Source organism: Eublepharis macularius, chromosome 1 (genome assembly GCF_028583425.1).
Source record: "Eublepharis macularius isolate TG4126 chromosome 1, MPM_Emac_v1.0, whole genome shotgun sequence".
NCBI classification, from domain to species: domain Eukaryota; kingdom Metazoa; phylum Chordata; class Lepidosauria; order Squamata; family Eublepharidae; genus Eublepharis; species Eublepharis macularius.
This window is the reverse complement of record NC_072790.1, coordinates 251,157,663-251,172,390: the sequence shown is the minus strand read 5'-3', so window position 1 is coordinate 251,172,390 and position 14,728 is coordinate 251,157,663. Positions and strand designations below refer to the sequence as shown.

At 51.8% G+C, this 14,728-nt stretch overlaps 1 protein-coding gene across 2 annotated transcripts in view; it reads left to right on the top strand.

The window, feature by feature from the left end:
• The first annotated feature begins 305 nt into the window (after positions 1–305).
• LOC129329067 (methanethiol oxidase-like) overlaps positions 306–14,728 on the top strand; it is a 28,165-nt gene continuing 13,742 nt past the window's right edge. Inside the window, exons 1-3 of one of the 2 annotated variants that reach the window (XM_054978476.1) lie at positions 306–351; positions 2,124–2,236; positions 8,066–8,251. In XM_054978476.1, the coding sequence (XP_054834451.1) occupies positions 345–351; positions 2,124–2,236; positions 8,066–8,251 (306 nt within the window). In that variant the 5' untranslated portion in view covers positions 306–344. The remainder of the gene's footprint in view (positions 352–2,123; positions 2,237–8,065; positions 8,252–14,728) is intronic. The other variant, XM_054978484.1, reaches the window with a different exon arrangement.

Sequence of the window (14,728 nt, the reverse complement as noted above, 5' to 3'; positions counted from 1 at the left end):
GTGGTGGGCTTTGGGGAGGGGGGTGACCACAACGCCATACAGTCCACCCTTCAAAGCAGCCATTTGCTACTCAGATGCATTTATTATGGGGAAAGCTGCCCTTTGAAAAAGCTAGCAAATGTGGGGAGGAGAGTGGCTCATTCCATAGCACCCTCTTTGCACGCCCCAGGGCTGACTACAGTTTCTGAGACAGAAAGCTGGACCAGATGGTCTCACCCACTGCAGCAGTTGTTGTGCTCTCTTGCATAAGATGAATCTCTCTCATTTTTTCCCTCCCTCTTTAAAATTGCACAGGGCAGTGTGAATGTGACACCGGCCCTGGGTATGCAACACCTCTGGACGCCATGAAAGGTAAGCACTTTTGACTCTGCCCCAGAGCTGCAGGCCAACCACATTCCCTTGAGCCTCCACCCATGGGTGCTTTCTGGAGAGTGCGCCCCTTTCCCATAATTCAACCATTCTGGAGTGAATACTGAAAAACCTTTCTCTAGCATCAGCTCCTCTAGGAACTGTCTTCTTACCCCGAGGAGAAGAAGCCAAGCAGATATTTCGTTCACCCCCCCCCCCCGCCGCCAGGGGTTTATTCGAGAGAGTATCAAAGTGTTCTGGAACCAAGTGCCAAGTCTGCTTTGCCAACTTATGAAAAGTATCCTGGCACTTGCTGGGAAGACTTCTGTGTGAGTCAGGGTCAAAACGTCAGCAGATCTTCCCAGCACTAACGAAAGAGCAGTTTCAACCAATTTAGATCGGCAAAGGAAAGGTGCCCATTTTCTTAATTCCTCTAAAGGGCTAACAAGAGCAAATGGGCCTCATTTTGGACTAGGGAAACCACAGGGAAGTAGGAGAATTAAACCTCATCTTCCTTCCCCAGTTTATAGTCTGGCCGATGGGGTCAATGCTGCCTAGAAAGATCTAGAAGGGTCTGGGAAGTGTTTGGGCCTAGGGCGAGTGACAAAGGGCATTCTCTGTTGGGTGTCCACTCCGTGCTTGACCACAACATTCCAAGGAGATCATTTCCTGTTGCCTGTTTTGGAACAGAGGAAAGCCACCAGGAGAGGCTTTACGTCCGCTCCCCCTTTGTTTATTGATCTTGTTATATGTGGGCCAAATTTTGCCATCAGAGAAGGTGCCCAGACCATGTTCTAAGCAACAAAGGGGACCAGGAATCTGGCTTCCTCTTCTGCAAGAAGATTACCCTGATAGGCCCCATTTCTGGTCAAGGAGAACTGTCTGGGGAAGACTTTTGAGAAACGTTGACTATATTTACTGAATTTCTTATACTGGTGAGTGACGGTAGGTTTTGTGTAAAAGAAACACCAGTCCTTTTTTCACACTAAGAGTCCATTGTTGCAGTTAAGGGGTGAAGGGGGTTATTTTGAGAGAGTTTTTTTAAAAAAATTGTCTTTTCCAAACTTGCCTTTTTCAGGAGCGCTTTTCATTTATCACATGTTTGTGCCTTCGAAAGATCTTTCCAGTTTTATGTTGGGGCAGGGGGTGTCCTCGAAAGAAGGGCAAGATCTAGATCTTTTTCACAGAAAGTGCACCATTGTTTTAGGTGTTGTTCAAGTAGCAGAGTAGGGGGGGGTGGAAAGGAGGATTTGGCACAGGAACAGTTGAACTGGTATCTAACACATTGCCGGAAGATTTGCTGGAAGCAAGAAGTATGCATTCCTTGGACTTGAGAGGACGTATAGTCTAAACCGGTTGTTTTACTCGAAAGTTCCAAAGCTTTGCGTTTCTCTAGCTAATAAATCAGCCTTGCAATGACTGGGCCATGAGTGATTGCATTCGTATTTTGAATGACTGGATTGTTTAATTATTTTACATATACTTGATTTTAAATGCTTGTTTTAATGTAGAAATGTTCTAACGTTTTGACATTTGCCACCCTGGGGACCCTATTTGGGTGGAAAGATGGCATGGAAATGTTTAAAGCAATCAAAATAAATACATTGTATATTAACGAATCTTCCGAATATTTCTTGAAAATCAGACAGATGAGACAGTCTTAGATGAAATGAATCTTTTGCAAGCAAAAAACTGCTAATAGGGTCAAAGGCCTTGGGTAAAGAAAGCTCTAGTCCTTTTTTAAACCATCCTGAATGTCACCTTTGCTTTCCAAGGTCCCAGGGAGAGAATCATCTACGTTCCTTGCATCTTAACTGGCTCCGGCGTCCAAGCACCTGACTACCTGGCCACAGTAGATGTGGATCCACAATCTCCTTGTTACTCCCAGGTTCTGACCAGCAATCTTTATCAATTTGGAAATGTTTTGATTTGCCATTCCTCATGTCAAGTGCCAGGGATTAAGACAGCCAAGGGAGAAATAAACATAAGAATTAGCCCTACTGGGTCAAACCATCTACCGCCCAAAAAGGACCTCCCAGATGCCTCTGAGGAACCCACAACCAAGGCCTGAAGGGTCTGGTGTGGGCTGCCCTCAGCGTCTGGAAGTCCTCATGAGGCACATGGAGGTGCTATTGAGCTACCAGAGCCACTGATGGCCCCAATCCTCATAGATGAAGTTGTCTAATCCTTTTTCAAAGCCATGATAGCTAAAGCGAAACTCCCTGGTAGGGAATTTCATTCTTCCATTGTGAGAAGAAGGACCTTTGTGCCTATCCTGAAACCAATGCCAAATTAATGGAGGGAGGAGCATCCCAAATTCTAGTATCACGCAAAAATTTCCATCTGTTCATTCTCATCACAGCATTCATTATTTTTCAGTGAAATTCTAAGCAGAGTTACTCCAGTCTACGCCCACTGATTTCACTGTTTATGAACCTTTTTTGTTCCTCTCTCTCCATTTAATCTTTTATCTAAAATTAATCCCGCCTACCCCCAATTTTAAATCTTACTTCTTAGGGAAGGCCATTTAACTTTTTGGTGGCTACAATGGGAAGGAACGGCAAAGACAGATAAAACCATTCCCTTGGTCTTTTACCTTATTCCAGATGTGGGCAGTCATCCCACAGGAGTCAGGATTTTGAGATTCCCAATGGAGCTCCAAGGTTTTGGCAAGAGGCAGTCTTTTTTCCTTGGCTTTGCACCCTTGTAGTGTCTCATTGGGCCAGCCTTTCGATCTTGCTGCTTGAGGCAACTTTCTAAATAGGCATCTGGCTTCCCACAGAGCACCCTTCCTGGCATAGGTTAGGCAAACGGATGATCCAATGACCTCAAGCAACAATACGGCTAAAAACAGCTTCTCAGAAATGCTACACTTGGGGAGCTGAGACTGGGTGGTATGACAAGATAAAAATGTAAAGGATGCTATAAAAGGCAAGAAGCCTTGGAAATTTAATTTAATATATTTATATTCCGCCCTCCCTGCTTTCGCAGGCTCAGGGCGGATAACAAAATACAAAAATCACATACCATTAAAAACATTTAAAAGCATTAAGTGGTACAGCGGTTCTACCGGCAACAGCATTTGTGTTCACATAGGGGTGATAGTTTAATCCCCCCTCCACGGGGGAGGGGCACCGCCTGGCATCAGCCATATGCCTGGCGGAATAGCTCTGTCTTACAGGCCTGGCGAAATGCAAGCAAATCTTGCCGGGCCCTAGTCTCACAAGACAGAGCATTCCACCAGGCCGGGGCCAGGACCGAAAAGGTCCTGGCCATGGTCGACGCCATGCGGGCCTCCCTAGGGCCAGGAACACTTAAAAGATGCTTTCCACCAGATTGGAGAGTCCTCCGGGGCTCATATAGTGAGAGATGGTCCCACAGATACGTCAGTCCCAGTCCGCATAGGGCTTTGTAGGTTAACACCCAAACCTTGAACCTGATTTGGTACTCCACTGGCAGCCAATGCAGCTGGCGTAGCACCGGTGTAATATGCTCCCACACTGGTGCTCCCCACGACTCACCTACAGGACCTCCGTCTTCGTGGGATTCAATTTCAGACGACTTTGTCTCAACCAACCAGCCACAGCCTCAAAAACATGCTCCAGGGCATCAGGGGTCGATCCAGGCCGCCCATCCAACAACAGATAAAGCTGGGTGTCATCCGTATATTGGTGACACCCAAGCCCGAAACTCCACACCAGCCAGGCGAGGGGGCGCATATAGATATTAAATAATAATGGAGAGAGTATCACTCCCTGTGGCACACCACGTACCAGTAGCCTATGAGATGACACTCTCTCCCCAAGCGCCACCCTCTGTCCCCGATCATGGAGAAAGGAGGCCAGCCACTGCAGTGCTGTCCCCTGGATCCTCACATCGGCAAGGAGGTGGGTCAAAAGCTCGTGATCGACCGTATCAAATGCTGCTGACAGATCCAGTAAAATCAGCAGTGCTGATCCGCCCTAATCCAGATGTCTGCGGAGATCGTCTGTGAGGGCGACCAGCAATGTCTCAACCCCATGTCCCGCGTGGAAACCAGACTGGAAGGGATCTAGGGCCGAGGTCTCCTTCAGGAAATGTGGAAGTCTTGTTCACTGGGGGGGGGGAGAAAATGTGAGGATAAGATAGCTAAAAGCACTTTTTAAAAATAGTATGAAATTTAAAAATATGTATCACACCACCAGCTAGGGAGGGTGGAGGGCCTTGGATGTCAAAAAAGTTAAAAAAATGCAGGGTTGCCAACCTCCAGGTGGGGTCTGGCAATCTCCCAAAATTACAACTGATGGCATAGATCAGTCTCCCTGGAGAAAATGGCTGCTTTGGAGAGAGGACTCTATGGCATCACACCTTTTCACTGTGGGGAAAAATGGCAAGAGCTGCTATTCTGGGGGCTGGTGCTGACTGGTCCCATTTCAGCTCAGCCCAATTGCCATGAGAAGAGATGAAGTTCTAGGAGCAATAGGCAAACTGAAAATTAATAAGTCTTCAGACGCAGGGGGCATACATGGAAGGTTCTTAAGGAACTCAAAATGGAAATTGTGGATTTACTAACCATTATATTTAACTTGCCGCCACATTGATTTTTAAAAAAAATCATCCCAAGGGGATCTCATGAAAACCAGATCAATTAGCATAACATGTTCCAAGGAAATTAATATAAAGTGTTATTAAAGATAGAACCATTAAGCACATGAAGGAACAAAGCATGCCAAGGGAAAATCAGCATGGCTTCCACAAAGAGAAGTCCTGCCTTGCCAACCTTTTGGAATTCTTTTAAAATAGCACACATAACGGTGATCTGGTAAAAATTGTGAACTTGGTCTTCCAAAATATGGACAAGGCCTCTCACCAACAACTCCTAATTAAGCTTAGCTGTATCCTTTTATGAATAAAAAATTGTTAAACAACAAGGTGTAGAGTAGGAATAAATGGACAGTTCTAAGCAGTGGGGGGTCCACAAGGATTGGTATTAGGACTAGCGGTGTTTAATTTGTTCATAGAAGATCTGTAATTGGGGGTATTTAATTTGTTCATAGAAGATCTGTAATTGGGGGTATTTAATTTGTTCATAGAAGATCTGTAATTGGGGGTGGGCAGCATAGTAGCCAAGTATACAGAGGATACCAAATTATTCAAGATGGTGAAAACCAAAGTAGGTTGGGAACAGCTACAAGAGGGAAACAAGGTTCCATGTGAGTATAAAGTCATATACACTGGAACGAAAAGTCCTGACATGCTTGGAGTCCCGAAACAACTTGGAAGGCAGAACAACCCAATTAGAGCTGGTTTTATTTGTTCATATCGGTTGTCCCAGTTAGGATTCTCACAGCTGCATTTCTTTACTGTAATTTCTGAATTATCTTCAAGATCTGCTCCAGACAGGGTGTGTTGTAGTAATCTACTTTGCATGTTACCAAGGCAAGCATTAACTTAACTGAGTCAGCTGAAAAAGTGAATGAAAACACTAGTTTCAGAATGTGTATTTGATCAGGGGCTCGTTTCCATTTTCCGTAGCCAGTGAGCAATGTTCAGAGGAAGAGATGAAAAATAATTCCTAAGAATCAAAAAACCTATCCCCACCCTACAAGCTCACCTCTTTAGAAGCAGGACCAGTTAATCGAGAAAATTGCGTGGGCTTTATTTGCATACTTATAATATCTCAGTGGCAACATTCATATATATTTTTTAAGTGCTTAGTAAAATTTTGGGCAGCTTGTCTTCAAAAAGACAACCCCCCTGAAGGTACGGGATAGCATTGCTGGAAACGGCAGTCTGAGAACTGCGACATACCTTGAAACAATCTTGAACATGTCAAGAATCAGTCAAACATGTAACACCAGTTTGGCCGTTTTGATAACAGCTGTGTCAGTGGATTAGATAGAAAAAGAAAATTAACACAACTCTGCCCTGGGCAGTCTAAAAACAGGCAAGAGCTAAAGGGAACAGAGAAAAAGAGAGAACAAAGTGGGAGTAGATGAAGAACGGAACATCAAAGTGGAAAGCACAAGTGGCTACGTCACATGCCAATCATAAGATTTTGGAGTATCCAAAACACTTCATTTGTCTTATCTCATAAGTCTTACAATGACCTTCTAGGATAGATCCAGAAGAGTTAGCCGTGTTAGTCTGTAGTAGCAAAACAGAAGAGTCCAGTAGCACCTTTAAGACTAACCAACTTTACTGTAGCACAAGCTTTCGAGAACCACAGTTCTCTTCGTCAAATGCTACAGTAAAGTTGGTTAGTTTTAAAGGTGATACTGGACTCTTCTATTTTGCTTCTAGAATAGGCCAGTATTATTCCATGGGGAGGGCGTCAGATAAGGCTTTGGAGACTTGACCTTACCCAGCCCTGAAGCTTGATGGATACCCTGCAGCCAGTCGCTCTTTCTCAACCCATCCTACCTAACAAGGTTGTTGTGAGGATAAAATGGTGGAGGAGAGAACCACATATGCCATTCTGAGCTCTTGGGCAGCAGGGCAGGATGAAGGCATGAATGAGGGCACAGAGTGAGTTTCCACCGAAATTCCAATTTAAAGGGAATTTGAGAGGCTCCTCCATGGATGAATTTTGAGGGAAGCAAAAAAGTGTACCAACCAGCAAAATGTCTCTCCGAACATCACCAAATTTTAATGGTAGTAAATCAATAAGCAGCTACCCTTGCCTGTAGCTTTTTTTCTCAGGGAATACCCACCCCGAGCAATCTGTTCATCCACAGATGTGTTTTCTATCCCTGCCTGCAAATGTCTTTGCAGAGATGAAGCTGTACTGTTATTTTGATTGGTGTGGTATTTTTAGCACCTTTTTTGTCCGAAACATTACAGCTGGTTGAAGTTATTGGTTGTCTTCTTGACATCTAAATGGTCTTGAAGGCAGCAGAAGTAGCATAAAATGTCTTAAATAAACATCAGCATAGAGACCCTGGAGTTTGGCCTGCCTCTTTTTGAGGTTCGCTGATGACCACAAAGGAGAGGACCTTTCCAGAGGTGGCCCCCTTAGTAGAACTCCCTCCCCTATCAGGTCCAGCCATCATCTTTTCCTTCTGAAAATGGATTCCAACATTCCTGCTCCAGAGACCTTTGGAGCAATAAGTTACATGTGTGTGTATGTGCATTCTGCCATGCTCTATCTTTTTTAACTTACTGCAATGCTTAATCAGTGTATTATCTGCTTTGCATGCAGAAGGGCCCCTGGTTCTATCCCTGATGCCTCCATTTAAAAGGCTACAAAGCCTCCTTGACTCAAACAGATCTTGTTCGATCCATGAAATGCAAACTGTGCTGCCTCGATTTGCCACAGGGCCATGCAGAGAAGGAAGAGGGGCTTTAACCCTTCAACAGCCATTTAGTTTTGCTATTCAAAGTCAGATAATCTGCTTTGTTATTAGCATTTCGAAGGAAAAAAGACATGTCCTTTCCAAACATTCACACACATTCAGGTTTATAATGCCAGTAAGCAAGCAAGGAGTCCCGTTTTGAATACTGAAATTGTGCATAGATAATCCCCTTCTCCCTTTCCTGCACACCTTCAGACATGTTTGTATTTTATGGACAGAACCATATGGATGACTTTAATCCCTTTTGTTCAGGCCCTCCAATAACAGGCCTTAGAAAAGACTTTTTTTTTTGGACACCCCAGAGACCCCTTGTCAATCTCCATGCAGAGCGCCTTCAACCTGGTCTGATTGGAGACAAGCCAACTTCCCATCTTCCCCTGCAGGTAATCCACCGCCTGCCCATGCCATACATCAATGATGAGCTCCACCACTCCGGGTGGAATGCCTGCAGCAGCTGCTTTGGGGACGCAACCAAGAAGCGAAACCGGTTGATCTTACCTTGTTTCGGCTCTTCTCGCATTTACGTGGTGGACACTGGGACTGACGAGCGGGCTCCCAGGCTGTACAAGGTATGTCTTTATCAGAAGAAAGCAAACTAGTCCTGGAAATAGGGTGAGCTGAAATTTTGGAGGAGGGGGGCCCAGGGTTGAGGAGGATTACAGAGTGCTTGGAGATCAGCTGCACTGGACCATAAGAAGGAATAAACAATGGAATGATCTGGATGAGGACGTGAAAGGATTACTCATGAAATTTGCAGATGACATCAAACTGGGAGGAGTAGCTAACAGTCAGAGATAAAATTCAATGAGATCTGAACACCTTGGAAAAGTGGGCAAATTTGACTAAGGTACGATTTAACATAGATAAGTGCTGGGTTCTCCATCTGGGTAACAAAAAAGAAAAAGCATGCACACTGGATGAAGGATAAACTTCTGGGTTTATGTGTTCATGTGTATGTGTCCGGGGTCTGGGTCCCAGCCCCCAGACTTGGTAGGAGGGAACAGCAGGTCAGCCGGGCTGATGGGCAAACAGAGGCGGCAGACAGCAGACAGCAGGTCAACTGGTCAGCCAGCTGACAGCAGGTCAACCGGTCTGACTGGCAGGCAGAGGGGGCAGCTGGGGGACAGCAGGTCAACCCCTCCCACAGGCAAATGGAGCCAGAACCTGCCGGTGCCAGGGGCAAGGAGCAAAAGCCCAGGGCCTCAGGAGGCAGGGGGAGACAGAGAGAGGCCAGCGAGTCCCACTCCCCTAGGGAGGGAAAGGGGGCTAGGCAAGGCGGAAGGGGGCAAGGGCAGAGGGATTGGGAGCCCAGCAGTCACCCACCCAAAGACCTTACCTGAGGAGGAGAAGCAGCAGCAGCCCCAACAACCCAAAGCCATGCCCCAGCTAGAAAATAGTAGCCTGGCCCAGGAGTTGCCAAAAGCCAAGCCACTCCAGGTGGGGCTATTGGAGGCACTCTGCAGGAAGCCCTGGGCAACCAGCCAAGGAGCCGCAGCTGGACCCACCTTCAGCCATCAGCTCTGCCAGGGAGGCTGGGCTGCTAGCCAGGGGACTGCAGCTGGACATGCCTCCAGCAATCAGCCAAGGCAGGGAGGCTGGGCAGCCAGAGAACAAGGCACAGCTGGTGCTGGTCAGTGGGGCCAGATCAGCTACCCCAGCTGCAACTGCTTGGTGCAGCCCAAGGCCAGGCTGGAAGAGGGGTGGGGCAGTAGAAGGAAGCCCTATAAAAGCTGGCTGGGAAGAGCCCTGGGGTGGTGGGTGTGAGTGAGGAGTGATGATGTGGAGTGAGAGCAGTAAGATGCAAGGGTGGAGGTTTGGGGGAGAGTTCTGGAAGGAGGAGATGAAGGAGGACGCAGAGGGTAAGCAGGCCAGGTTGAGCAGGCCAGCGAGTGGACTGAGAGGGAGTCTGGGTGAGGTATACCGCCCCTCCTTCCACAGAGCAGGGTCCTGCAGAATCCCTGGCCCCCCTGTGACGTCAGGAGCAGACCGCCCAGTGCCACGCCCAGCGGCAGCGGCGGCAAGCCCTGACAAGTTGGTGGCCCGTACGGGGAGAGACGTTCCAACGCAGGCACCAGTCAAGGGGCGGCCTCCCAAGGCCGTCGCCCCAGCGGAGCTTGGACCGTGGCTGGAGGAACGCCAGGATAGGATGTGGGGAAAGCTGGAGGCAGCCTACCCAGCTGCTCCAGTAGAACTAGCACAGACAGCGGAGCTGCAGAGGCAAGCCGGCGTGCTCACTGAGGCCTTGCCAAGGGTTTGCGCCCTCGTTTGGGAAAATAACCCACCGCCTGGCAAGCAGGTGCAGAGTCTATGTGCCACTGTGAAGATAGGCCGGCTGATCCTACAAGCCCTGTTGGACTCTGGGAGTGCAGTCTCAGCAATTCGGCCCCAGCTCTTCCCAGCTGCCACCCCAGTGTACCGCTGGATCCCAGTGACGGATGTGATGGGCCGCACCCAGCCGTACCCTACGGCCCTAATCACGATAGAGTACCTAGGGGTCCGCCACCAAATGGAAGTTGCCCAGTTAGCTCACCTACCCGTACCAATACTGCTGGGAAGAGATGCTCCAGGGTTCTTCAGGCTCCTCCAGCAGGCAGCGAAGAAATTGGGAAGAGACACCCCAGGGACTGCCGGGTCTCGGCTGAAGGCGGCAGAGGAAGTGACAGACCCACAAGTTGCCACCGCTCTGCAAGTGGAGGAGGCCAACGACCCGGGAGAGGGTCCCTCCACCAGGCCAGGGGCAGAACCACGGGCTGGAGGCCCAGCTGGAACCCTTGCAGACCGCCCATTCCGTGATGCCCAAGGGGCAGATGAGTCCTTGCAGCGCTTGCGAGAGACAGCCGCTCGTGAGGAGGAGCAAGTGCGGGATGAACGGAGGTCCCAACGGCTCCCTCGCATCGAGAAGCAAGGAGGGGTCTGGGTTCGCATAGCTCGTGCCCCAAATGGCCAGGGGGAGGTCCGCCAACTACTTGTGCCAACAGCCTATCGGGCGGAAGTCCTCCGCACGGCCCATGAGCATGCTTGGGCCGGGCACCTCGGGCACCACAAGACCCTGAGGAAGGTTCTTGAGCAATTCTTCTGGCCCTCCGTGAATGCAGACGTGAAGGCCCACTGCCGCTCGTGTCCCACCTGCCAGCGGGTGGCAGCCCGCCGCCCGCCGAAGGCCCCCCTCTCCCCGCTGCCCGTCATGGAGACGCCCTTCCAACGCATCGCAATGGACTTCATCGGACCGCTGCCACGCACACCCCGGGGCCATCGCTTTGCCCTGGTGATTGTGGACTATGCCACGCGGTTCCCCGAGGTCATCCCGCTGAAGACCATGCAGACCCCGGGGATGGTACGGGCCCTGTCCAAGTTTTTCGCGATGGTGGGGCTGCCAGATGAAATTTTGACGGATCGGGGGGGCCCGTTCCGTGCCACAGCCATGCGTCAGCTCTGCCGGAATTTGGGGATCCGGCAGGTGTTCACCTCGGCGTACCACCCTCAAACAGACGGGTTGGCAGAGCGGCTGAACCAGACCGTCAAGGAGGCTCTGAAGAAGATGACGCGGGACAAGCCTCACCAGTGGGACTTGTACATCGACCCGCTCATGTTCGCCCTCCGGGAGACCACGCAGGCCTCCACTGGCTTCAGCCCGTTCGAGCTGCTATATGGGCGCAAGCCAAGGGGGATGCTCTCCCGGCTGACGGAACGCTGGGGGCCCCGGGCCAGCAGCCCCGCACCCCCCATACAGGAGTACGTGAGCCGGCTCCGTGACCGGGTGCAACAGTCCCAAGCGGAGGCAAATCGCAGACTGACTCGCACCCAGTCAAAGCAAAAGGCCGCCTATGACCGGGGTGCGCGGATGAGGACTTTCCAGGCCGGAGAGAAGGTCCTCGTGCACCACTCGGTGTTCCCAAGAGAGGAAGGGGACCCATGGAGGGGTCCCTACCAGATTCGAAGGGTGCTGGGCCCCACCACCTACGAAGTCCAGTGTGGGGTCGGCCGGCGTCGGTGGAAGACCCTGCATGTGAACCTCCTAAAGCAGTGGCACGAGCGCCCAAAAGAGGAGTGCGGCGTGGCTGAGGACCCGCTAGAGCTCCCTGACAGTGTGCTGCCTTGGACCACTGATGCCCCGGAGTTTGAGGAGCCCAAGGTGGACCCTCAGCTCAACCCAGCTCAGAGGGCCCAGCTACAAGACCTCTGGGCTCGGATTCCCGGGGTCTTCTCCCGCAGGCCGGGCAGCACGAGCCTGATCCAACATGCCATTCCAACGGACCCGGGGCAGACAGCCCGGGCTACCTGGCGCCCCATCCCCAGGAAGCAGTGGGAGGCAGTGGAGAAGGAGACCGACGAGATGCTCAGGCTTGGGGTAATCGAGCCCTCGCGAAGCGCTTGGAGGAGCCCGATAGTCTTGGTGCCCAAGCCGGATGGGACCACCCGATTCTGCATCGACTATCGCGAACTGAATAAGGTGGCCCAGTTCGATGCATACCCCATGCCCCGAGCAGATGTGTTGGTAGACCACCTAGGGTCCGCCCGCTACCTGTCGGCCCTAGACTTGACGAAGGGCTACTGGCAAGTGCCCGTGCGGCCAGCGGACCGGGAGAAGACAGCCTTTGCCACCCCACGAGGCCTCTTCCAGTTCAAGAAGATGCCGTTTGGTCTACACGGGGCAGCTGCCACGTTTCAGCGGCTGGTGGACCAAGTGCTGGGAGAGTGCCGGGCGTATGCAATGGCGTACATAGATGACATCATCATCTTCAGCCCGGACTGGCCCACCCACCTCCAACACTTGGAAGCTGTCATGAGGGCCCTCCAGCGAGCCGGACTACGGGCTAACCCAAAGAAGAGCCACCTGGGGTTCCAGGAACTCCAGTACCTGGGCTTTGTGGTCGGGGGAGGCCGAGTTCGCCCACCACCAGACAAGGTGGCCTCAATAGCTGATGCCCCCCAGCCCCGGACCAAGAAGCAGGTCCGACGTTTCCTGGGACTACTGGGGTATTACGGGCGGTTCATCCCCCACTTTGCCTCCCGAGCCGCCCCCCTGACAGACTGCTTAAAGAAGGGGCTGCCCAACCAAGTCCGGTGGACCCCAGCACTAGAAGCAGCTTTCAAGGACCTGCGGTCAGCCCTCTCTAATACCACAGCCCTGTGGAACCCGGACTTTGACCGACCCTTTACGCTGGCCACAGACGCTTCTGACACCGGCCTTGGGGCAGTCCTGACTCAGGAACGTGACGGAACCGACGTCCCCATCCTCTTCCTGAGTCGGAAGCTGCAGCCCGCAGAGAGGCGCTATGCAACAGTGGAGCGGGAGGCCCTAGCGGTCAAGTGGGCAGTGGGGGCCCTGCAATACTACCTGGCCAATAATCCCTTTGTCCTACTAACGGACCATGCGCCCCTGCAGTGGCTCCACCACATGAAGGCACACAACCCCCGTGTGCTGCGGTGGTACCTCTCCCTCCTCCCCTTCCGGTTCACCATCAAGTACCGCAAGGGGGCGCAGCATGTGGATGCGGACTTCATGTCCCGCATGTTTGAGTCTGACCCTGACCCCCACAACTCAAAGCTAAGCGGGGGTGTGTGTCCGGGGTCTGGGTCCCAGCCCCCAGACTTGGTAGGAGGGAACAGCAGGTCAGCCGGGCTGATGGGCAAACAGAGGCGGCAGCCAGCAGACAGCAGGTCAACTGGTCAGCCAGCTGACAGCAGGTCAACCGGTCTGACTGGCAGGCAGAGGGGGCAGCTGGGGGACAGCAGGTCAACCCCTCCCACAGGCAAATGGAGCCAGAACCTGCCGGTGCCAGGGGCAAGGAGCAAAAGCCCAGGGCCTCAGGAGGCAGGGGGAGACAGAGAGAGGCCAGCGAGTCCCACTCCCCTAGGGAGGGAAAGGGGGCTAGGCAAGGCGGAAGGGGGCAAGGGCAGAGGGATTGGGAGCCCAGCAGTCACCCACCCAAAGACCTTACCTGAGGAGGAGAAGCAGCAGCAGCCCCAACAACCCAAAGCCATGCCCCAGCTAGAAAATAGTAGCCTGGCCCAGGAGTTGCCAAAAGCCAAGCCACTCCAGGTGGGGCTATTGGAGGCACTCTGCAGGAAGCCCTGGGCAACCAGCCAAGGAGCCGCAGCTGGACCCACCTTCAGCCATCAGCTCTGCCAGGGAGGCTGGGCTGCTAGCCAGGGGACTGCAGCTGGACATGCCTCCAGCAATCAGCCAAGGCAGGGAGGCTGGGCAGCCAGAGAACAAGGCACAGCTGGTGCTGGTCAGTGGGGCCAGATCAGCTACCCCAGCTGCAACTGCTTGGTGCAGCCCAAGGCCAGGCTGGAAGAGGGGTGGGGCAGTAGAAGGAAGCCCTATAAAAGCTGGCTGGGAAGAGCCCTGGGGTGGTGGGTGTGAGTGAGGAGTGATGATGTGGAGTGAGAGCAGTAAGATGCAAGGGTGGAGGTTTGGGGGAGAGTTCTGGAAGGAGGAGATGAAGGAGGACGCAGAGGGTAAGCAGGCCAGGTTGAGCAGGCCAGCGAGTGGACTGAGAGGGAGTCTGGGTGAGGTATACCGCCCCTCCTTCCACAGAGCAGGGTCCTGCAGAATCCCTGGCCCCCCTGTGACGTCAGGAGCAGACCACCCAGTGCCACGCCCAGCGGCAGCGGCGGCAAGCCCTGACAGTATGAACATGATCTTGGGATACAGGTGGATAGGAAACTAAATGAGAAGTCTGTGTGATGCAGCAGCAAAAAGGGCAAATGCAATCTTGGAGTGTATCAAAAAAGATAACATCCAAATCACAAGACGTGTTTGTCCCACTATATACCACATTGGCCAGGACCCACCTGGAGTATTGTGTGCAGTTCTAGAGCCCACATTTCAAAATGGATGGGGATAAATTGGAACTGGTGCAGAGGAGAGCAACCAGGATGATCAGGGGCCTGGAGACGGAGCCCTACAAGGAAAGATTGAGGGACCTGGGAATGTGCCTAACTGTAGGGCAGTGTGTGCATGCATATGGTGACATTTTACTTCTGGCAAGTGAATGGCTCATCAGTCCCTGGGCTCGATTTGCGGTTTCCAACTCCTA